This window comes from Notechis scutatus, chromosome 4, assembly GCF_049901735.1.
Source record: "Notechis scutatus isolate UNSWTSFEM ecotype Mainland chromosome 4, rNotScu1.2, whole genome shotgun sequence".
In the NCBI taxonomy this organism is placed as follows: domain Eukaryota; kingdom Metazoa; phylum Chordata; class Lepidosauria; order Squamata; family Elapidae; genus Notechis; species Notechis scutatus.
Genome location: NC_142012.1, coordinates 162,418,779 through 162,441,907, shown reverse-complemented (window position 1 = coordinate 162,441,907; position 23,129 = coordinate 162,418,779). Strand labels below are relative to the sequence as shown.

Below are 23,129 nucleotides of genomic sequence, written 5' to 3'. Positions count from 1 at the left end.
TCGGATGAACCAGATGTTACATTGGCATCTGGTTCGCCAAATCGGTATTTGAACCAATCGGCTGGCTCCGTCTACCCCATCCCGCCCCTCCCAGGAGTCTCCACACAACCCATTTTTGATGCAGGTAAGCGGAGGCTCTGGGGTGGGGTGGGAAATGGCCGTACCGGAAGTCACAAAATGGGCCTGTTTCTGGCTTCCAGAGGGCCTCCAGAGCCTGGGCAAAGCCATTTTCGCCCTCCCAGAGGCCTGAGGGAAGCCCTAATTAAATCATGATTCTCGAGCCAAACTTCAAAAAACTTCAAAGGATTTATTAGAGGTGACGTACTGGCACTGCCCTGTATGAAGCCAACTCTGGCATAGGTAATTTACAGTCACTCGTGACCCTGTTTCCCTGCTCCCCCCTGGGTGTGTCATAAACCAGATTCTCCAATTGAGTATGTTCACAGGCTGGGTGTCATAACAGATAACAGATAATCAGAGTTGGAACGGACCTCATAGGTCATCTAGTCCAACCCCCTGCCCAAGCAGGAGATCCTACACCATTTCTGACAAATGGCAGTTCAATCTCTTCTTGAAGGTCTCAAGTGATGGCGCTCCCACAATGTCATCATTCACATTCTCTAATTAAATATATGATGCAGATAAGCGGAGGCTCTGGGGGGCGGGAAATGGCCATACCGGAAGTACCGGAAGTCACAAAATGGGCCTGTTTCTGGCTTCCAGAGGGCCTCCAGAGCCTGGGCGAAGCCTCCGGACCCTTGGGAAGGCGAAAAACAGTCCTCCTGGAAATTCTGATAGGCCACACCCACCCATGGCCACGCCCACTCAGCAACTGGGCAGCGAACCGGTTGCTGGTATTTTTGAATCCCACCTCTTGCTCCAAATGGTATGAAACTCATACTTCAAAAATACATCGATTTTGGTGCCTGTTTTTTTGAGAAGGGGGGGTGTAACCTCACTGGAGCCCACATAGGCTTTGTAAATTGCTCACCTTAGCTTGACAAAGTTGGCTGATGCCGAGGGAAAGAACTACTGGTAGATAGAACCAAAACAAAGGAGAAATGAATTCCAGGCTGGTGTTTGGAGATCAAAGTCATGATTGTTTAATTGGATTTTGACTGGATATTTTATAAATGTTTCCCAGTGCTCATTTGCTACCTTAATCAGATCCTAGTAGAAGTAAGTGTACGGAGTGAGTTCATTAAGATTTAATTAGTTCATTAAGACTGATTCCTAGCTAGGGCTTGTTTGAGTGGTTCTGAAGAATAACACGGGAGCTTGCTTGCAAATAGAAATAAATATGCACAGGAAAACCTTAGGTAAAATCACAGACTCAAATGCTAGTGTTTCACACAAAAAGACCTGTTTATTTCCATTCAGACAATGCAGGGTAGTTAACTTTTTGCTGGAATCCAAAGTCTTCCATTTCAGCCTAGCTGAAACCTTGGTGCACGTGACTTCATTCACTTAACATCAGGGTGTGATGACCCAGGGCATGGCACAAAGGCAACACAGTCAGATAATCAATGAATCTCTTTATTAGCTCCAACTTTGCCCCTAATGTCCTGGTTGCCTTCTGGCTGGAGAAAAACTCTCCCAGGAACAGTCTTTGACTGCAGAGAATCAAGTCCAAAACGTGGTCAACAAAAACTGTAACTATAAGTCCAATCAAGCCAAACTGAGGTAATTAATTGGCAGGGGAGGAGCAAGAATTCCAGACTTGAAGGCACGTCAAAACTCAACACCGTTGGGAAGATGCCAGGAACACAGATAAGCAAAGACAACACCAGATAAACTCACGTTTGCTCCCAGAAGCTACCGCACGCAGCCTGCATGTCTCTTCAACTTTCTTCCCAGGTGTGGCTAATGAAGGGAATCAGGGCCCTTTCCTCCCCCGTAAGTCACGCAACCCACGTTGCTCTCTTCTCCATTCCTCCCTGCGTGCCCTAGGATGAAGAGTGGTGGGCCCAGGTCTTCCTCTGAATTCCCTCTCCCTTCTTCTATATCTCCCCCGCTCTGCTCAGCCAGACTTTGCCCTTCCCCAGTTTCCTCCACAGCTAACGGAGCCACACTCCCACTCCCTGTCAGCTGTTCGACATGACACAGGGGTGGGAAACTATGATTGTCATGTCCCCAGCATATAATTTGTGTGTATAGCAAGATCAGAACAATGACCCTTTTATGACTTGTGGACTTCAATTCCCAGAATCCCTGGGCCAGCCAAGGCCACAAGTCATTTTTTTTTAAAGAAGTGTTAAAACATAAAACAGACAATAAAACTCCAGCTTTCTTGCATAAATATGTGCTTAATCTGGTAATGCTTGAGGACAGAGAGACTCATAGACCAACACAAGATCTGGGAGGATTATAGATTAGAAACAGGTTGTTTGTACTATGATGTCATTGTGACAGATTGTATTGTTTTGTTGTTGTAATGTGTTTTGCTTTTTCTGTAAATTCCCCCAATAGATGGACTATTCCATGTCTCTCTGCCCCACCATGGGGGCCAGACAAAATCACGTTTGGATAAGGTGTATTGGCACCAGTCTCTCTTTAACCCTGGTTTGGAAAAAGACTGGGCTGTATACAGGTACTCTTCGACTTACGGTTCTGAAGGTTCATTTAGTGACCGTTGAAGGTTACAACACCACTGAAAAGGTCATGGTTGTCCCAAAGGTACTTTTTCCAGAGACAACTGGAGTTTCATGTTTTTCTTTGAAGTTTTGCTTCTTATCCAAGAAGCTTTTTTAGCTCTGACTGGATGGTGGGGAATGGAAGGATTTATATTCCTTGCAGACAGCTAGTCATTTGCATTCTTTTAGAGGGTCGTTGAGGCCACTTGGAGTTTTGCCTCAAAGTGGTCTCAATGACTCTCTAAAACAATGCAAATGACATATATAAATCTTTCCCCCCACCATCCAGTCAGAGCTGAAGAAACTTCTTGGATGAGAAGAAAAATGTCTTCAAAGGAAAACAAGAAACTCCAGTTGCCAGGTCATCTAGTCCAACCCCCCGCCCAAGCGGGAGACCCTACACCATTTCTGACAAATGGCAGTCCAATCTCTTCTTGAAAGTCTCAAGTGATGAAGCTCCCACAACTTCTGAGGGCAACTTCTGTTGCATTGGTTGATTGTTCTCACTGTCAGATAGTTTCTCCCTATTTCCAAATCTCTCCTTGTTCAGTTTCCATCCATTATTCCTTGTCTGGCCTTTCGGTGCTTTAGAAAATAGATTGGCCCCTTCCTCCTCTCTGTGGCAGCCCCTCAAATATTGGAAGACTGCTATCCTGTCTCCCCTGGTCCTTCTCTTCCCTGGACTAGCCATGCCCAGTTCCTGCAACCATTCTTCATATGTTTTAGTCTCCAGTCCCCCCATCATCCTGGTTGCTCTTCTCTGCACTTTTTCTAGAGTCTCAACAGGCCAAAGATGGGACACGCAGGGCCTCCGTAGCCCGTTTTGGCTGGCAGAGGCACCGTGGGCCATTCCTTTGATGTTTCCAGGCTGGCTCCACGGGCCAGATTTAAGCACCCGGTGGGCCCGCGGGCCTTGAGTTTGACACCCCTGGTATGGGGTCTCCTGCTTGAGCAGGGAGTTGGACTAGAAGACCTCCAAGGTCCCTTCCAAGCTCTGTTATTCTGAAGAGGCTGGCTTGTCCTTATGTGGCCGAGCTTCACCAAGGCCAGCATCTGAGTCACTCCGAAAACTCGGGGGAAAAGCCAGCGAAGGATTTTAACTCTCTCCTACCCTTTTTAAGATAAAAGCAGGGGAGAGAGAGGTTGGCTCCATGGAATCCAAAGCCTAGATCCTGGCAAGACCCATACAATTGCTGTTTTGGGGGAGGAAAAAAAATCCCGTTTTGTAAAGCAAAGGGTTACCAGGGTTTATTATGGCCACCATCCAAGCTGTGGTGTTGGCTTTAATGGCTGAATGGTTTGCTGTTTGGACAGCTTGTCAGCTGAGTGGGAGAAAGGGACAGGCAGGAACAGCCATTCCCAGGGATAAATAAGGACAGGACGCAGAAGAAGGCAACCCAGGCATTGTGACGGTAGACCAGGGTTTCCCCAATCTCAGCAACTTTAGAGCTGTGTGGACTTCAACTCCCAGAATTCCCCAGCCGGAGATTCTGGGGGGAATTCTGAGAGTTGAAGTCCGCACAGCTTTAAAGTTGCTGAGTCTGAGAAACATTGGGGAAAACCAGGGGTGTCAAACTGGCGGCCCAGGGGGGCTGGATGAGTCACATGCAGGCCACACACCCCACCCCCTCGCTCCATGAATGCCGCGAAACATCATGTGACGGCAATGTGACGCCGTGAGTTTGACACCTGTGGGGTAGACCATCCCTGGGTGGGGAAGGGTGTCTTTTTCTCTCGCCCATCTCTCTCTTTCCCTTTCTCTCTCTCTCTCTTTCTCTCCTCTTTTCCTTTCTCTCTTTCTCTCTCTCTCTCTTTCCCTTTCTCTCTTTTTCTCTCTCTCTCTCCCTTTCTCTCTCTATCTTTCTCACCTCTTTCCCTTTCTTTCTCTCTTTCCCTTTCTCTCTCTTTCTCTCCTCTCTCTCTCTCTCTCTCCTCTTTCCCCTTCTCTCTCCTCTTTTTCTCTCTCTCTGTCTTTCTCTCCTCTTTTCCTTTCTCTCTTTCTTTCTCTTTTCTCTCTTTCCCTTTCTCTCTTTCTCTCTCTCTTTCTCTCTTTCTCTCTCTCTTTTCTCTCTCTTTTTCTCTCTCTCTCTGTCTTTCTCTTTCTCTCTCTTCTTTCTTTTCTCTCTCTTTCTCTCTCTCTTTCTCTCTCTCTCTCTTTCTTTCTCTCTCTCTTTTTCTCTCTCTCTCTGTCTTTCTCTTTCTCTCTTTCTGTCTTTCCCTTTCTCTCTTTCTTTCCTCTCTCTCTCTCTCTTTCTCTTTATCTCTCTCTCTTTCTCTCTTCTTTCTATCTCTCTTTCTCTCTGTTTTCCCTTTCTCTCTCTTTCCCTTTCTCTCTCTCCTCTTTCTCTCTCTCTCTTTCTTTCTCTCTCTCTCTCTTTCTCTCCTCTTTCTCTCTCTCTTTCCCTTTCTCTCTTTCTCTCTCTCTTTCTCTCTCTGTTTCTCTCTTATTTGAATGCAGTTCTGCCTCTTCTTGTCTCTGAAAGACATGCTTGAGTTGTTCTCTTTTATTTATTTAATTTTTATCCCGCCTTTATTATTCTTTATAAATAACTCAAGACAGCAAATATACCTCCTGTTCCTTCTGTCTCCAATTTTTCCTCACAACAATATCCCTGTGAGGGAGTTGAGATGAGAGAGAATGACTGACCCAAAATCACCCAGCTGACTTTCATGCTTAACTCACTGTCTCCTGGTGAATGGTCCAAAATCACCCAGCCAGCTTTATGCCCGAGGCAGGACTAGAACTCACTGTCTCCTGGTAGTTGGGCCAAAGTCACCCAACTGGCCTTCATGCCTAAGGCAGGATTAGAACTCATGGTCTCTAGTTTTGAGCCGAATGCCTTAACTACTAGATCAAACTGACTCTAAGTGAACTTTGGTATCCTTTTCAGGTCAGCTCAGAATCTTGACACGCTGAACTTGGTTAATTTAAATATGAACTAAACACTTTGAGACTTATTTATTTGTCTGTCTATCTATCTATCTATCATCTATCTATCTATCTATCTATCTATCTATCTATCTATCTATCTATCTATCTATCTATCTATCTATCTATCTATCTATCTATCTAAAAGCGAAATGCCAGTCACACATCATCACAAAATCTCCAGAACCGTAAAGCTTACAAACTTGAAATTCGGCACGTATGTTCCTCTTAGCTTCTAGGTGCTCACTAAGAAAGGATTTTTCCAAATGACCATCAGAGCATTAGTACTTCCTATATTATTATTAACACGCTCTGATGCTAAGGAGTTCTACTCTCCCTCCCCACCTGAAAAGAAATCTGTTCCAATTGCAAAACACAAACAGAGGAGAGAAGTTTCAGTTTTAGTTTCACAGCACCAAGCAGCTTTAATTCAGAAGTTGAGCTAAGCCATGCCCAGGCTCCTTGCTGTCTCCTTGCTCACACAGCAAATACTGTTTCAGTTTCCAAACAGCCCTCAACTCTCTCTCACACTGACAGGACACTAACCAGATGAATACTGATGGATGCTGGTAGGCAGGCAGAGGCAGAAATTTCCCCCTCTTATTTTCCTCCCAAAAAAACTAAGCCCGACCACATAGTTTCGTAGTGAAGCAAGGGAATCGAGCTCGTTTATTTATAAAATCTATAGGTATTCCAGCCCAGCCCACATGGGAGACCATGGTCTAGTCCAGTGCATTGTTTCCCAAACTTGGCAATTTTAATATGTGTGAATTTTTAACTCTTAAATTTGCCGCACTTTGAGAAACACAATCCAGGGGTCTCCAACCTTGGCAACTTTAAGCTTTGCTGGCTGAGGAGTTCTGGGAATTGAAGTCCACAGGTCTTAAAGTTGCCAGGGTTGGTGATCCCTGCACTAGTCTGTTATCCAAAACCAGGTAATGGGGTAATTCAGTAGTGCTTGCTTAGTGACTGCATTCATACAGCAACAACCCTCTCACTTAAAGACCTAATGGCTATGCATACACAACATACTAAGTCTGGCAAATTTTAACCTTATTTGTTTGAATTATATGTGTGCAAATGTGCTGGCAAGTCTTTGATTCTTTGTTTTAGTCTACTCTCAGTGTATTTTGTGAATCCAAATATATTTTTTTCTACAAGGTGGCGCATGAAGGCAATGGACTCTCATATATTTTGAAACCCAGGAGATTTACAACATATTGTTAATATAACATGATATGTACTGTTTTTATTGCTTTCATGTAACTTATTCATTCTTGCTTGTTAATCTTGCTTGTGGTTGGACTATGCTCCAGAAAGGGAGGTGATATCAGTATTATTTGGGTTTCTTGCTTATTATGCTGTTGGCACCAAGATTGCAAAACTTCAAACCACCACTAGAGGGCAGCATTGAATTAGATTTAGGCAATTACTGCTGCCACCTGCTGGTTATCAAGAGTTTTGTATGTAGTATAAATCAGAAATGGGCAGTTGGGTTTCTTGCTTATTATGCTGTTGGCACCAAGATCTAAGTTGCAAAACTTCAGACCAGCACTAGAGGGCAGCATAGAATCGGTTTTAGGCACCTACTATTGCCACCTGCTGGTTATCTAGGGTTTCGCACATAGTGTAAATCAGAAATGGGAAGTTGGGCTTCTTGTTTATTATTGCTGTTGGCATCAAGATCTAGGTTGCAAAACTCCAGACCACCGCTAGAGGGCAGCATAGAGTTAGTTTTTGGCAACAACTGCTGCCACCTGCTGGATGTCTGGAGTTTTGCACGCAGCGTAAAACAGAAATAGGAAGGATGGTCACTGTGTGAACAGAGCAGGAGATTTAGCAGCCCAGATCTGGTAGCTGTTTTATAAGGTACTAAGATTTATGGACTTAGCTCCGTCCAGAATGGCTGTAAAGAGTTACAGAAACACTATTGGCGGTTGCAAAGTGTCAACCAGCTTCATGCCCCAAAGCTTAGGAAAAGCTCCCGGTGATCTATTTCCACTGGCAGAGCCTTTTTCACCAAGTCACCTCAAACCAAGGTCCTTCCTGAGAAACTCAGGTCATGTTGGCAGACTGTCCAATGACATGCCAGGACAATACCGATTTATCTACCTTCAAGCTGTTCTGAGGCAGCTGCTCTGTCTAGAGTCCCGGGGAAAGAGCTGGGGATGCTCACCTTGCCAAATGCAGTATATTTGTTGTCTTTTATTGTTATTTTGTGCTTTCCCGGGGCAGCTCCCGTCTCTCTTCTACTCCGCCTTTTCCTTCCCAGCCTGTCAAGTAGCAAATGAAGATTGATGCGTGGAGCTGATTCCCCAGTTGCTCTCTTAATTAAAGGGAGCTAGTTTCTCAACTTGGTTGTCCTTCATTAGGTGCCTGGGAGGGGAGGAAGGGAGAGAGAGAGAGAGACAGAGGAACAATTCACTCAAGGCAAGAGAGAGTAAAAGGAAGCCAGAGGCCAAGGGAAACGGTGTCAGGCAAATTTTCAGGCAAGTTCTGTACTCCTCTACTCGTTGTAGAATACCTTATGCCACCAGACTTGAAATTCTAGAACTAGAAAACCTTGAATTACGCCGTCTTCGGTCTGATTTAAGCATGGTATATAAAATCATACATTGCAATGTCCTACCTGTCAATGAATACTTCAGCTTCAACCATAACAACACAAGAGCACACAATAGATACAAACTCAAGGTTAACCGCACCAAACTTGATTGCAGGAAATATGACTTCAGCAATAGAGTGGTCAATGTCTGGAATACTCTACCCGACTCTGTAGTTTCTTCCCCAAACCCCAAAAACTTTAACCTTAGATTGTCTACTATTGACCTCACCCCTTTCCTAAGAGGTCTGTAGGGGCGTGCATAAGCGCACCAACGTGCCTACCGTCCCTGTCCTATTGTTTCTCTTATTCTTCTTTTATTTTTCTTATATGTACCCATTTCATGTATTCACAACTATGTATACACTTATACTTATTATCTTGTAAACAATTGGCAAATCAAATAAATAAATAAATAAATAAATAAATAAATAAATAAATAAATAAATAAAAGGAAGCCAGAGGCCAAGGGAAACGGTGTCAGGCAAATTTTCTGCATCCAGAAAACTTTTAAAGGAAGCTGTGGAAGGCTGAAGAGGGCGGCATCATCCCAACAATGGCCAAGATGGTGGCTGGCGGCTGAAAGATAGGAAGAATGAATGCAGGAATTGGGAACGTCTAGTCTAGTGAAAAGAAGGACAAGAGGTGACATGAGAGCAGTGTTCCAATATTTGAGGGGCTACCAGAGAGAGGAAAGGGGGTCAACCCAATATTGGTTGCTACAGTATAGCACAAAGATGATAAGGGGACTGGAGGCTAAAACCAGAGGTGGTATTCAGCAGGTTCTGACCCGTTCTGGAGAACCAGTAGTGGACATTTTGAGTAGTTCGGAGAATCGGCAAATCCCACCTCTGGCTGGCCTTGCCTCCATCTCTTCTCTGCCTCCCGAGTCCCAGCTGATCGGCTGGGTCTTCTTTGGTTGCCCTGCACGGGAGAACAGAGCTGGAAAGCAGGTTAGTGGAGTGGGGAGGGAATGGGATTTTGCACTATCCTTCCCCTGCCACGCCCACCAAGCCATGCCACGCCCACCACGCCACACCATGTCACGCCACACCCCCAGAATTGGTAGTAAAAAAAAAATGTATCCCACCACTGGCTAAAACATATAAAAAACAGTTGCAGGAATTGGGTATGTCTAGTCTAATGAAAAGAAGGACTAGGGGAGACATGATAGCAGTGTTCCAATATCTCAGGGGCTGCCCCAAAGAAGAGGGAGTCAAGCTATTCTCCAAAGCACCCGAGGGCAGGACAAGAAGCCATGGGTGGAAACCAATCAAGGAGAGAAGCAACCTAGAACTAAGGAGGAATTTTCTGTCAGTTAGAACAATTAACCAGTGGAACGATTTTCTCTAGAAGTTGTAGGTGCTCCAACACTGGAATTTATTAAGAGAGTGGACAATCATTTGTCTGAAATGGTATAGGCCAGCTACGCTAGTTGAGGAATTCAGGCAGTTGAAGTCCACAAGTCTTAATGTTGCCAAGTTTGGAGACCCCCGCTTGAGAGGAACATGGCTTTTTAAAGCTGGGTTAAACGGTTCACTGGTGAGGACATCATCGCATACAAGGAGTGAAAGAGGTCATCTGCCTCGGTTCTGTGATATCATGAGAGGTGCATGGCCTCATTGTGGCTTTTAACAAACGCTTGTGTCTCCAAAGCATTGAAAGGCTGCAGTTCCCTTCCATTAACACCACCATTATTGGTGGCCTCCAAAGATGGCTTCATCTTGATTTAGACCCTAACCCTAACCCTCAAGCACAGAGATATTATTAAAAATGTCTTGATAGAAGTCACATCTTTTGAAAACCAGCTGTTGTACAAGTGCAATAAAACCTTGTATTGCTTTTGCATAGCAAGGTATCCAAAATTTTACCTTTTCAATATACAGTTTTGAAGCTTTTTAATTTTCCCAGTATTATTTTTTAAAATTAAAATGAAACTGCAAGTATGGAATTAAAGGGTTAGGGTTAGGACATATCGGGACTTTTTTCCCCTTTGCTAAACTGGGGAACGGGGCCAGCACGTGACGCTTCCAGCCGGCGGTCTGCGAGTTTGACACCCCTGGCTTAGACCCAAGATGAAAAGCAGACATGTCGCACAATCCCTTTATCTGGCAACCATGTTTTGTAACCACAGCACGGCAGCTTAATGCCTGTGACACACTCAACCCAAGCAACAGGCATCTCCGTGAGCGTTACGGTCCCAAAGGCCTCTATTTTAACTTTTCAACACACACACACACACACACACACACACACACACCCTCCAATGTTTGACTTGACTCATTCCAAAGATGCTCTGGGTGCTCCCCAGCTCTCTCCTGCCCCATTGCTTGCCCAGAAAACTGTTCTGTCGCCAGTAAAGAGACTCGCAGACTGGAGTTGAATTCAGCTCTTTAATAATAACAGTAACTTCAACTGCAGTCGAACCGCAGCAGCCCTTTTTATAGCGGCTGCTCCATGGCTCGCAACCAATGACATTTAGTTAAACTTCCCGGCGTTACTTGCGGCCAATCAGGTACTAACGTTACTAACCAATCGTATCGTTGCTTCTGTTAACCAATAGGAACATCACCCTAGAAGTCTCTATTTAAATACACTACACCCCTCCCCTCTTGGTTCGTTCCAACGTAACATAGTCGCGCAGGTAGGCGGGGCTCTTGTGAGTCCTTGTTGACCTGCGCAGTTCAGTCCCTGTGTTGGTCTCCGCCGGTTCAGACAGGCCAGCTGTCCGTTCCTCTCTTCCTTCTGGAATCTCCTGGAAGGGTGCCTCGACCATGCCGCTTCGGTCGTGTCTTGGGATGGTTGGTCTTACTCGGCGGTCTGGGCTTGCTGGATGGGCAGCGTGGTCTCCTCGCTGTGTGTATGGGCAGGTCGAGTCGGCCTGGCTGCTTCTCCCCCGAGGCTCCTCCAACTCCTCTTGTCTCTCGAAGTTTTCTAAAGGTAAGTGGTTTTTAATTTCTTTATTAATTTGTCCCCCCCCCCTCTGGATTCTTTATTATTGTCTGGGAGTGTTTGGAAAAATGTTTGTTCTGCGTTTCTGGGAACATCGGTGTCTCGTTCGATGTGTCCGGACCGTAGCTGGTTGATGTGTCGTTTCCACGATCTACCATCGGTGGTTTCTAAACGGTAGGAACGAGGGCCAGTGATTTGAGTAATCGTTGCCGGTAACCACAATGGTTCTCCGGTGAGATTTTTTGCGTAGACTAAATCGCCTGGTAAGAAGGAGCGGTACTTACTGGACGAGTCTGGTGGCTTTTCCGGGTTGTAGGTAGGGTGCAGTCTATCCAAGTAAGATAGCAATTTTCTTCCCATCAAAAGTTCAGCCGGGCTCCTGTTCGTAGTTGTGCATGGTGTTATATGTTGGATGGTGAGCATGGTGTTGCGTTTTTCTTGCATATCACTTCCATCAAGCCTTTCCAGTGCTTCTTTCGTAAAACGAACCATGCGTTCCGCTCTACCGTTTGCCATCGGATGAGCTGGTGCTGTCAAGGCATGTCGTATTCCATGTTCTGCGAGAAACTGTTCAAAAGCCAAGGCTGTAAACTGTGGCCCATTGTCCGATACTACTACATCTGGTAGACCGTGGGTGGCGAAAAGTTTTTTAAGTTGTTTGGTGACGGCTTCTGTGGTTGTTGAACTCATGATGATAACTTCCAACCAGTTTGAATAGGCATCCACAACGATTAAGTAAGTATAACCTTTTGTGGGGCCGGCGAAATCCATATGGATTCTTGACCAGGGGCCTCAGGGTGTCTCCCATTTGAGGACTGGTGCTGAGGGGGTGGGTGGGCCTGGAAGATTGGCATTTGTTACATGTTTTAACCCAGGCTTCAATGTCTTTATCTATTCCTGGCCACCAAACGTAGCTTCTGGCCAGGGACTTTTTTTACTATGCCAGGATGTCCTTCGTGTAGCATGGTTAGCACCTTTTCTTGTAACTTTTTTGGAACCACCACCCTGTCTCCCCACAAAATGCACCCTTTTTCCAGGGGCTTCAATCATTTCCCTGGCTGTATTTGTCCCTGCTCGTCCGACAATCTTAGTAGGGCCGAAATTGAATGCATGTCCTTGTTCACTGCAATGTGAGGCTACCCATGAATTTGGACCTCCTTGTCTGGGCTCCAGCCTGAGTCCAAAAATGTGGAAGACTAAATTTCTGTGGTCTTGATGACAGATCCAGATTGGAACTTGCCATTTTGGTTGGTAGCTAGCCATTGAAAAACAAAAAAAGATAAAAGTAAGCTATGAAAGAAAACTGCCTGAAAAGGAGGTTTTTTTTTGTTGGGGGGAAGGGCTTTCAAATGGCCCCCAATATTATTCAGAAGGATAAATAATCTGAGGTGGAGATGAGAAGATTTAATTTAGGGGTGAGGGAAACCTTATGTGCAGAAGGGAAACGGGGGATGCTCATAAAAAGAGAGGGGGAAAAAAGAGGAATCTGTTTTTCTAACTAGTGTGTCCACAACTGTTGGAAGAAATATCCTTCTGGGTTCAGTTCCAAGTCAGGAAGAAAACAGAAACATGGTGACTGGAAACATGGTGACTGCTTGGAAAGATGGTTTAATAGTGGACAGGACCACATGTCTTGGGTGAAGAAAAAAAGGGCAGAGATGCTGAGGGTGCCTGGATTTTATAACCTTTGTTGGGATTTGATTTTGAGCTTGTATTCTGATTGGTTGTCAAGACTCCCATGGGGCCATGCAGGGGCAACTCTGTAGGCTGTCTTTTGAGTCCCGAGCTTGGTTGAGCCTTGCTGGATGATGAAAGGGCTTTGGGGTTCCTATTATGGGTCTGAAGGAGGTAGATCTTTGTTATGTAGAATAGACTGGCCCGGGCCTTAAATGGCCCATTAGCAAAGGGGTGTGTGTGTGGGGAGGCTGAGTTTCTGCCTCTCTGAGTTTCTACTTCTCTTTTAGGGGAAATATTCTGCCTTTTTTTTTTTTTAGTATACCCTAAAATATTTCATTTTTCTAGAATTCTTAACTTCCAACAGAACAAAGCGAACACCTAGTAGCATTGCAGTCTGTTTCGGAGACGGCAGCTTTGATTGCCATCTCAAAAGCAATTCCAGTTCAATTTATTTAGTCATTCTTGTATGTCGCCCGCAGTTGATCTATGGCGATTAAATTTATGTTGTGAGAAGCACTCAAAATAGATAATAAAATTAAGAAAGATTTTTTTTAAAAAAAAATGTAATAAAGATAATACATCTTGACAATAGATGATAATACATCTTGACAAGTTCACAGATAGCTTGGCCATTGGCAGGAATTCAAATTATGTTACCAATGCAATTGAAAGGCACCAAGCAGGAAGCTTTCAGTTAAAGGCACATAAGCCCTGTTAAAAAAAAATAATATGCCACTTTATTGGCCTTTCTTATGATAATTATAAAATTATAACTATATAATAATTATAATTATGTCTCCTCCAGTATTCCTATTTCTTGGGAGAGCTTTCCCACGCAAATTGGCTTTTTTTCTGCAGCCCAATTTCTCTAAACCCATGATGGCGAACCTATGGCATGCGTGCCACAGGTGGCACGCAGAGCCATTTGTGCGGGCATGTGAGCCCAGGCAAACTTACTTCACTGTGCATGCGTGCACCTCCTGGCTGATTTTTGGCTCTTTTGAGGCCCTTTTCAGCCTGCCAGAGGCTTGAGGGAAGCCTCTGCAGCCTTTGCAGGCCGAAAAATAGGCCAGTTTGGTCATTTCCGGTATTTACAGGAAGTGATGAAATGGGCCTATTTTTCAGGTTGCAGAGGTTTCCCTCAAGCCTCCAGCAGGCTGAAAAAGGCCTCAAACGGGCTGAAAATCAGCTGGGAGGCCCAGTGCACGTAAGGGGGTGGTGGTGGTAGGGATTGTACATGCATGTGCAGGGAGCGGGGGGGGGGGCGCATTGCCTTCTGGGTAACAGGAGCACAGGAGCCCAAAAAGCTTAACCATCACTGCCCTAAACATTGGAACAAGCATGTCTTTCTGATCATCATGTCCTTTGCATTCCTAAACAAATGACTGCAAATATATATTCCTTATTTTATTGCACCAGAGGGAGTTGGAAGTCTACACCTTTTTTTCTTTTTTCCCTTCTTTTCTATATGCTTTTGTATTTTTTGTATTTTATATGATAAGCTAATAAAACTGTTAAAGCAAAAAAAAAAAAAGTGTAGGAGAAAAGCAAGTTGAGCTGGAAGGTGGGGTTGTTAAGCCGGAATTCCCCAAGGAGTGTTAAGGAAAACAAACTAAACAGAATGTGTAGCGTAGTCAGATAGGCAGACAGGTAAATGTGTGAGATAAGTTTGTATTTTAGTTAACACGCAGTAAAAAGCAGATACGCTTGTGCTATCAAAAATATAGTTTATTCCATTAGGAATTATAGCATAGTCAAAATAAACGGTCCATTAGTCATGTATCATTTCAGTCAGTCCAGCCGAGGATACTCAATTTGCAAAGTCCGTGTTGAATAGCCAATGTCAGTTCACTTACAATAAATCAGTCCGTATTATCTCTTCTCTCCGTTGAGAAATCAACACTCCTTTCTCTCCTCCGTTCCAGTAAGGAAAAACGCAGTCATCAATCCATCCAGTAATTAGGGATCATTAAGCCAGAGAGAGAGAGCTGCAATTGACTTGTTTCTTTTATGGTGCTTTTACAACCACACCCTTAATTACATTCTTGTAGTTAAAGTTACACACACTTTAACCAACAAACCATGCTAACTTATTTATTATTTTTACCCAAACCAGTTAGGGTAAACAATGTTATCCCTAACAGGGGTTAAACATGTCATCAGTTTGGAGTCATTGTGTTGCCCCAAGAGATTTAAGGCAGAGCCCCTCTCTCCATTTTTTGCCTTCCTGGGTCTCAGCAAGGGGAATCCCGGCACAGCTGATCAAATGAACAGCTGATTGTTGGGAGGGGGAAAAAAAAGAAAGAAATACCTTAAGGGGCAAGCGTCAGGTGGGAGGGTTGAGCGAGCAACGGGTGGGTGGGGCAAGCGAGCCAGCGGCGACCAGGCGACTGGGTCAGGGACGTGGCCAGCCAGAACTTACTACCGGTTCAGCAACCCACGCCAAATCCTTGCTACCGGTTCGCCCAATCCAGTGCGAACCAGCTGAATGTCACCACTGATGTCGAGACTCTGGAAAGAGTGCAGAGAAGAGTGACAAGAATGATTAGGGGACTGGAAGTTAAAAGAATAGTTACAGGAATTGGGTATGTTTCGTCTAATGAAAAGAAGGAATAGGGCTGACATAACAGCAGTGTTCCAATATTTGAGCGCCTCCTACTAAGATGAGAGAGGGGTCAACTTATTTCCCAAAGCACCTGAAGGCAAGGCAAGAAACAATGGATGGAAACCAACCAAGGAGAGAAGCAACCTAGAACTAAGGAGAAATTTCCTAATGGTGAGAGCAATCAACAAATAGAACAGCTTCCCTTCAGAAGTTGTGGGTGCTCCAACACTGGAAGTTTTCAAGAAGCGACTGGATAACTATTTGTCTGGAATGATATAGGGTCTCCTGCTCAAGCAAGGGGTTGGACTAGAAGACCTCCAAGGTCCTTTATAACTCTATTATTCTATGTTCTTGTTGTGGTTAGCCAGCAGCAGGTGTGGACGGCTGAGGAGAGCGAGGACTCAGAGGAGGGGCCAGGACCATTAGGGAGCGGACTGCTGCCTTCAGAGATTGTGGGGGGTGGCAGCAGCAATGAGGAGGTTCCCGAGGAGCCAAGTGTGCCAAGTGTGCGTGCGCTCAGGGCTGCTCGCAGGAAAGAGCAGCTGCAGCAGCACGGGTGACTCGAGAGTAAGGCTGCAAGGTAATGGCCCCTCCTTCAAGAAGATAAAAGCCAGCTGTGAATCGGACGTTCTTTGCAGGAAGCAAAGACGTTTTGAAACTCCAGCCTCGTGGACATTGCAGTATCTTAGTTGGTATTTGAAGGCTCTTGTGTTGTAAAATATTTCTAGGTCACCTTACCTGTCATTTTTGGCAGCCTCGCACAGTTTTGGTGAGGCTCGTGCTTATCAAAGTTAGTTAGTTTGCAGCAGCCTTTTAACCGGGGATTCGTAAGAATCATTAAAAGGTTTCTGTTCCTTTTGGTTCGTGTTGGTTTTATTGGACAAGGGTTTGGGTCAGAACAGTTCTATATATGTTCTATATCATGGAACATTTTCTCCCAGGTGACTTTCCAACCTTTATCAATCAGCTGAAGGTCTGAAATCTACTAGATTAATCTGTCCCCAGCTTGCCACTCCAGTTTGGTAAAGTACAAAGCTTAGATTTTTGACTTTCACGATGGCCCTCAGGGTTGGCACCTCTTCAGCAGTGATTTCCTACACCTTGTGTTGCACCACCTCTAAATAACAGCACTCCTTTCTCCCCAGGTGTAGCCGAACAGTTTGCCATCGCCGAGGCCAAACTCAGAGCCTGGTCATCGGTGGAGGGGGACGACTCCAATGATGAGTCTTACGATGAGGATTTTCCCGCTTCCAGTGAAACTGTCCAGGTAGCTGGTAAGTGAAGATGGATGGCATCTCTGCTTGGTTGAAAGCCAACAGGAGGCTGAACGCCCAACCAGGTAGAAAACAAAGAACTAACTGATCCACTGACTTTATTCCAAAATCTAGCTCTCAGTGCAATATTAGGTCTTAGGTGTCACACCTCATTTCATTGAGAGTCACATCAGCATTACGGTTGCCTTCAAAGGGCCAGTTGCATGTTAGACTGTGTATCCTATTAGTTCAGGAGTGCTCCCTTAAGTCCAGGAGATTGCCAGATTAGCTTAGGGCTGCAAGCCTGACCTTTATTGGTCAAGCAATTATAAGATAACAGGTATAAGTATAAATATAGTTATGAATACATGAAAGGGATACATATTAGAAAAATAAAAAGAATCAATAGGACAGGGACAGTAGGCACGTTAGTGCGCTTATGTACACCCAGGGGTGGGATTCTACCAGTTCGCACCTATTCGCTAGAACCGGTTGTTAACATTCTAACCAGTTCAGAGAACCGGTTATTAGAAGAAATTACTGGCCTAATCCTGTAAGGAAGGCAGGAAGGAAACATTCTGGTGTTGCTTACAGAAACTGCCTCTCCGTTAACCCTTATGACATTCTTGGCAGGACTAGACTCCCTGTCTCAGGAACTTCTCTGGAGTTTTTTTTCCCTCCTTTGCTGGTACTTTGCTTGTGTGAGAAGACCAGCTGACCGGTGTGCACGCGTGTGCATCTGCACCAGGGAACTGCTCTTTTGATTTCTGGCACTCCCGCGTGTGTGAAAAGCAGCTGGCCACAACAGGCGATGGCTGGCATGCCTGGAGAGATGGTTCTGCATACCACTTCTGGCATGCGTGCCATAGGTTTGCCATCACAGTTCTAGTCCAGCCCCTGCTCAAGCAAGAAACCCGTTTTTGTGTTTTCCCCCCAAACAAATAGTTGTCTAATCTCTTCTTAAAAATTTTCAGTGTTGGAGCATTCACAACTTCTGAAGCAAGTTGTTCCACTGGTTAATTATTCTGTCAGGAAATTTCTCCTTAGTTCTAAATTTATTTATTTAATTTGTATTGCCGCCTCTTCGCCCATGGGGACTCGAGGCAGCTTACACAACGTAAAACCGTATTTAAAACAAAAAATAAAAAATAATAAAAAACAATAAAAACTAACCAAAAGAATCAAATCAATTAGTAAAGTACAACAGAACAAAATTTGGGAGGAAAAAAACAACAACAACTCCAACCCCCCTGCCCCGATGACAGCAGATCACACTAGCCATTTGATGGGCTCCATCCCGCTCTGGGTTCCCCAGGACCGCTGGCAAAACCAGGTCTTCAGTGCCTTTCGGAAGAGTGCTAGAGTGGGGGCCATTCTAACCTCTGGGGGAATGATCTTCCAGAGAGAGGGAGCCACCACAGAGAAGGCCCTTTTTCTGGGTCCCACCAGGTGTATCTCCCTCAGGGGTGGGACCCACAACATTCCCTGCCTCCCTGCTCTAATGGGATTTATGGTCCTTTTATAATGGTCCTTGATGAGTTTCCACCCATTACTTCTTATCTTGCCTCCAGGTGTTTTGGAGAATAGCTTGACATATCACCACTTTGTGACAACCCCTGAGATATCGGAACACTGCTATCGTGTCACCCCTGGTCCTTCTTTGCACTGAACTGAAATGCCGCCTTGCTAAACTCTTCCCTCTTGGTTGTTGTGTTGCAGACACAGTGGGCCAGCTGCCCCCCAACGCCCTCTTGAAAGGCTTCCTGCACAGCCGCCTGGGCCACCTGAACTCCCGACAAGGTTCTTGCGACCCAGAAAGTGATTCCTCTCAGTCCACCATCTCCCCGGAGACCTTGTGCTCCAGTCTCTGCAGCCTTGACGACAGCTTCCTTCTCAAGGAGTTGGGCACCCCTTCTGAACTTGCCGCCAAACTGCTGGGCTCCGTCTCCGGCGGGGAGGACATGCTGATTTCCAAGTTGCCCACACAGACTGCCGGAGAATGTGCCTTCCGGAGCCTGGCGCAACTCGAGTGCCAGGACTCTATGTACTCCATGTCCTTCACCGAGTCCTGCCTCTCGCCCGCGGAGGAGGAGCCAGAGGGCCTTCCGTCCAAGGACTACAAAGTCCATGGGGACAGCTGCCAGGTCCGGAGAAAAGTCTCCGATGTGGCCTCCTCCGGCGTAGTGTCGCTCGACGACAACGAAGACGACGAGGTCGAAGAAGAGCCGGACGCTGAAGAGCCGTGAATCTCCTTCTGTTCCGTGGCATGCTTCACCTGCCATTTTTGTCCCGCTCCGTGGCACCTTTTGTTTCAGCGGGATGGTTCCATCCTCCCCCTTTTTTGGGATGAAGGGAGGCAGCATGGGTAGGCATGGCGGGTTTGAAAGCTCCCCTCCCAGGCCTTCCTGAGCTCTACCGTGCCATCCAACGCCGCCATTTTAAGCCTCAGGAGCCTGCTTAATGGCTTTGTGGGTTTTGCCTGCTGCATTTTATCTCTCTTTCTCTCTCGTGGCCTGTTTTGTTTCCTTTGCATGGGAATGTCTTGGGGGGGGGGGGCAGGGTGAGGACACCGAGCAAACTATCAGAAGAAGGGCGATGCTGGTGGGAGTTATCACAACTCAGGGGAGGGGGTTACTCGGGGAACATCGGGCGAAACCCAGTCGTGATGCCCTGGGAATCCAGAAGTGCACCCCGTTCGCTGTCCAGGTGGTGGTATGGCTAACGCTCTTTCAAGCCGAAAATCATTTCTCTTCGTCAGACTACGAAACTCGACTGACTTTCGAGTTTGCCTGTGTGTTCCTCCTTTCCCATCCCAGCTCCTGTGGTTTGTGGCAAAGAGCAGAAACGGGACGTGAAATGCAAACAAGGGTGTGCGATTTGTAATGCTTTTTTTTTTTTTTTAAAGAGGAAAACAAAAAACAAAACAAAAAAATATCCACCCCCGGCTCGAGGGGCAAATCCTTGGCTTTATTGTCTCAGATTTTATACTGTGGACCCATTGGAAGAAAGCGGTGGGAGGGGAGGATAGGGGAGGTGGGGGGTGTCCCGGTGTGTGCTAATGTGCTCCATTCCCCCCCCTCCCCCATCTCTTTGGAAAGGAAGCAAAGAGTCCACACGACCTTGTTCCAAATCTTTTCTATAGTTTTGTACGTGTCTTTCCATGTTCTGTCTTTCTGGGATTTGGTGCCTTGACACGGATGGATTTCCTTTGGGTGCCCTGTCCCCTGCTCTGCTCTCCCAACGTGGCTCACCTGGCTTGGGAATACTACCGTGTTTCCCCCCAAAATAAGACCTATCCCGGAAACAAGCCCTAGCCTGATTTTTCAGCCTGTGCCCAATATAAGCCCTACCCAAAAAATAAACCCTAGTAAAGATTGTCATCAGACCCGGAGGGCGGGAGATATGACCAGCACAGGAGATGGTGAGCACGTGGGGACCAGTGGAGAAAACCAGCCCAGCGGTAGCAGTGCTCCCATCGGCCCCCACACTTTCCACCTTCTGTACGTGGGGGGAAAAAGACACCCCCCCCCAAAAAAAAATAAGCCCTGGTGCTTATTTTGGAGCCCCCAGAATAGAAGGCCAGGTCTTATTTTTGGAGAAACACGGTATGATCTTTATTCTGCTCCCCTTTGCTCTAAGGTAGATATTTCTCGATCTCAGCCAAGTTAAGATGCGTGGACATCAACTCCCAGAATGCCTCCGTCAGCTTGGCTTGGCTGGCTGAAGCATTCTGGGAGTTGAAGTCCACGCATCTTAACATGGCTGAGGTCGACAAACACGAGTGTCTCTCTTTTCCATACAGCCTCTTCTGGCCTCTCACCTCTTCTCCAAGCCTACGTTAAGTAGATTTGGATGGTGCAAGCAGTCACCAAGCAGTTTGGCACAAGTTCACAGTGATGTCTCTTTTGTTGGGTCATCATTGCAAGGTCTTAACTGCATCAGGGTTTTCTGGGATAGGGCCTCCTTTGAATCTTGAGAAAACAAGGACTTTGACCTTGCAGGTTGGGAATTTGGAGGAAGTTAGGTTCCTCCACTTCACTTCCTTGTTTAGCAATGGAAACTCTATAGAGCAGAGGTCTCCAACCTTGGCAACTTTAAGAGTTGTGAACTTCCACTCCCAGAATTCTTCAGCCAGCCATGTTGGCTGAGGAATTCTGGGAGTTGAAGTCCATCAGGCTTGAAGTTTCCAAGGTTGGAGACCCCTGCTATAAGGAAAGCTGATCAGCCCCGTAAGAATCCTATCCATTTTATACTGATGTAATTGTCACAGCTTCTTTCAAAGGTTTCTGGGAATTGTAGTCTGGTAAAATGAGTTGAGGATATGGAGATAAAAGTCCTAAGGTTGTCAACACACCAGTTTTTAGCAAAGATTTCTGGGAGGGGGTAGAAGGAAGGATGATTAAATCAGTTTGAGACCTACTGGATATGTTTTCGTAGGAAAAAAGTCCCATCAGCACCAATATTCATGCATCTGAGTTGGATAAAAAGATTTGAAAAACAGTGTTGGCTGCAGGGTGTGGTTGTAAAATTCAAGATGGCAACCTTGCTGTTCTTGATTTATGTCCTTGCAGCTGCCATCTTGTTTTTTTCTGACCACCTGGACATAAACACAAGCAGCTGCCTTCTTGACTTTTGAAACCACATCCTGAGGACACCCTGGACTGGACTGTAGATGCCATCTCAACTTCTCCTAGCACAGTGCTTCCCAAACTTGGCTAAATTACTCAAACTTGGTCAGAAGTGGTTTTTCTTTGAGTAATGCCATACAAACCTATTACCCACTCATAACAGGGACCTTTAACTAAGGACTCTCTGATCAACAGTAAAAATAAATTTCTCAAAAGAGGTTTTGTGTAATGTAAGAAAAAAAGTTTGGGAAGACTGTCTTAGAAAGACATCGGAGTCCTTCCTAGTTTTATTCTGGCTGTGCTGTCCAGACTGTTTAGAGTTAATGGGATTTGGGATAGTTACTTAGGAATTGAGAGCTGTCCCCTTAAGGGAATGCATCATGGTAAATGTAGTTAAGGTATCCTGGGAAATGTTGTTCATGTCATGTGGCCACATCTGTAACCCTGATTGGTCACTGAATTGACCCTTGGTGGGTTGGGGGAGATTTCTTCTCTTGCCTGAAAACACAGCCTCATGGTAGCATCTCTACCCCTTGCTTCTACGATATGGGATGAAAGAGATAACCATCTTTTTACCTATAAAGACAGGTATGCAAAGGATTGGATATTAAGAAGAATCTCATCATAACTGTGAGTTAATGAGGATGCCCGATGAACCAATTAAAAAAGACTTTGTATGGATGCTTTGTGGAGTTTATCTATCTGCTTTGTACAAGACAGAATGGTAAAAAGATGGTCATCTCTTTCATCCCATATCGTAGAAGCAAGGGGTAGAGATGCTACCATGAGGCTGTGTTTTCAGGCAAGAGAAGAAATCTCCCCAACCCACCAAGGGTCAATTCAGTGACCAATCAGGGTTACAGATGTAGCCACATGACATGAACTACATTTCCCAGGATACCTTAACTACATTTACCATGAGGCATTCCCTTAAGGGGACAGCTCTCAATTCCTAACTAACTATCCCAAATCCCATTAACTCTAAAACTGTCAGGACAGCACACTGGACATGGCCCAATTCTTTGTAAACTACATCTTCCACAAGGCGGGGTTACTGAATTTTGTAGAATCCGGAGCTGAATAACAGAATAACAGAGTTGGAAAAAGACCCTGGAGGTTTTCTAGTCTACCCCGCCTGCTCAAGCAGGAGACCCTATACCTGTGATGGCAAATCTTTTTGTCACCAAGGACCCAAACTGGAACATGTCTGCATTCGTGCTCGTGTATATGCATGTGCTGGAGCACCAGAAACCCAAAGACCAGCTGGCTGGTGCACACTTGCCTGTTTTTTTTGGCTGTTTGGGGGGCCGTTTTCAGGCCGAAAAACAGTTTGGAAATGGCCCGAAAAATGGCCTTAAAACAGCCCAGAAAATGGCTTGAAAAATGGTCTAAAAACAGCCCAGAAAATGGCTTGAAAAATGGTCTAAAAACAGCCTGAAAATGGCTGGAAAACGGCCTGGAAAATGGCTCAAAAACCAGCCTGAAAATGGCCTGAAAACAGCCCGAAAAACGGTCTTTTTTTTGGCCATCTTTTTGGCCGTTTTCGGGTTCTCTGGTGCCCACAAAGAGCATCTGGCAACGGCACGCAGCCCACAAAGAGGGCTCTGCGTGCCACCTCTGGCGCATGTGCCATAGGTTCACCATCATGGCTTTATACCAATTCAGTCAAGCAGTGGTCCAATTTCTTCTTTACAACCTCCAGTGGTAGATCACCCACAACTTCTGAAGACAAGCAGTTTCACTGATTAATTAATTCCTCAGTGCCAGGAGATGCCTCCTTAGTTCTACATTGGTCCCCTCCTTGGTTGGCTTCAATCCATGGCTTCTTGTTCTGCCGTCAGGTGCTTTGG

General features: G+C 45.6%; 1 protein-coding gene across 2 annotated transcripts in view; it reads left to right on the top strand.

Annotated features, from left to right (window-relative positions):
• FAM131A (family with sequence similarity 131 member A) overlaps positions 1-19,613 on the top strand; it is a 91,246-nt gene extending 71,633 nt beyond the window's left edge. The window contains exons 5-6 of one of the 2 annotated variants that reach the window (XM_087965434.1): positions 16,544-16,672; positions 18,371-19,613. In XM_087965434.1, the coding sequence (XP_087821560.1) occupies positions 16,544-16,672; positions 18,371-18,897 (656 nt within the window). In that variant the 3' untranslated portion in view covers positions 18,898-19,613. The remainder of the gene's footprint in view (positions 1-16,543; positions 16,673-18,370) is intronic. The other variant, XM_087965433.1, reaches the window with a different exon arrangement.
• Positions 19,614-23,129: the final 3,516 nt, after the last annotated feature.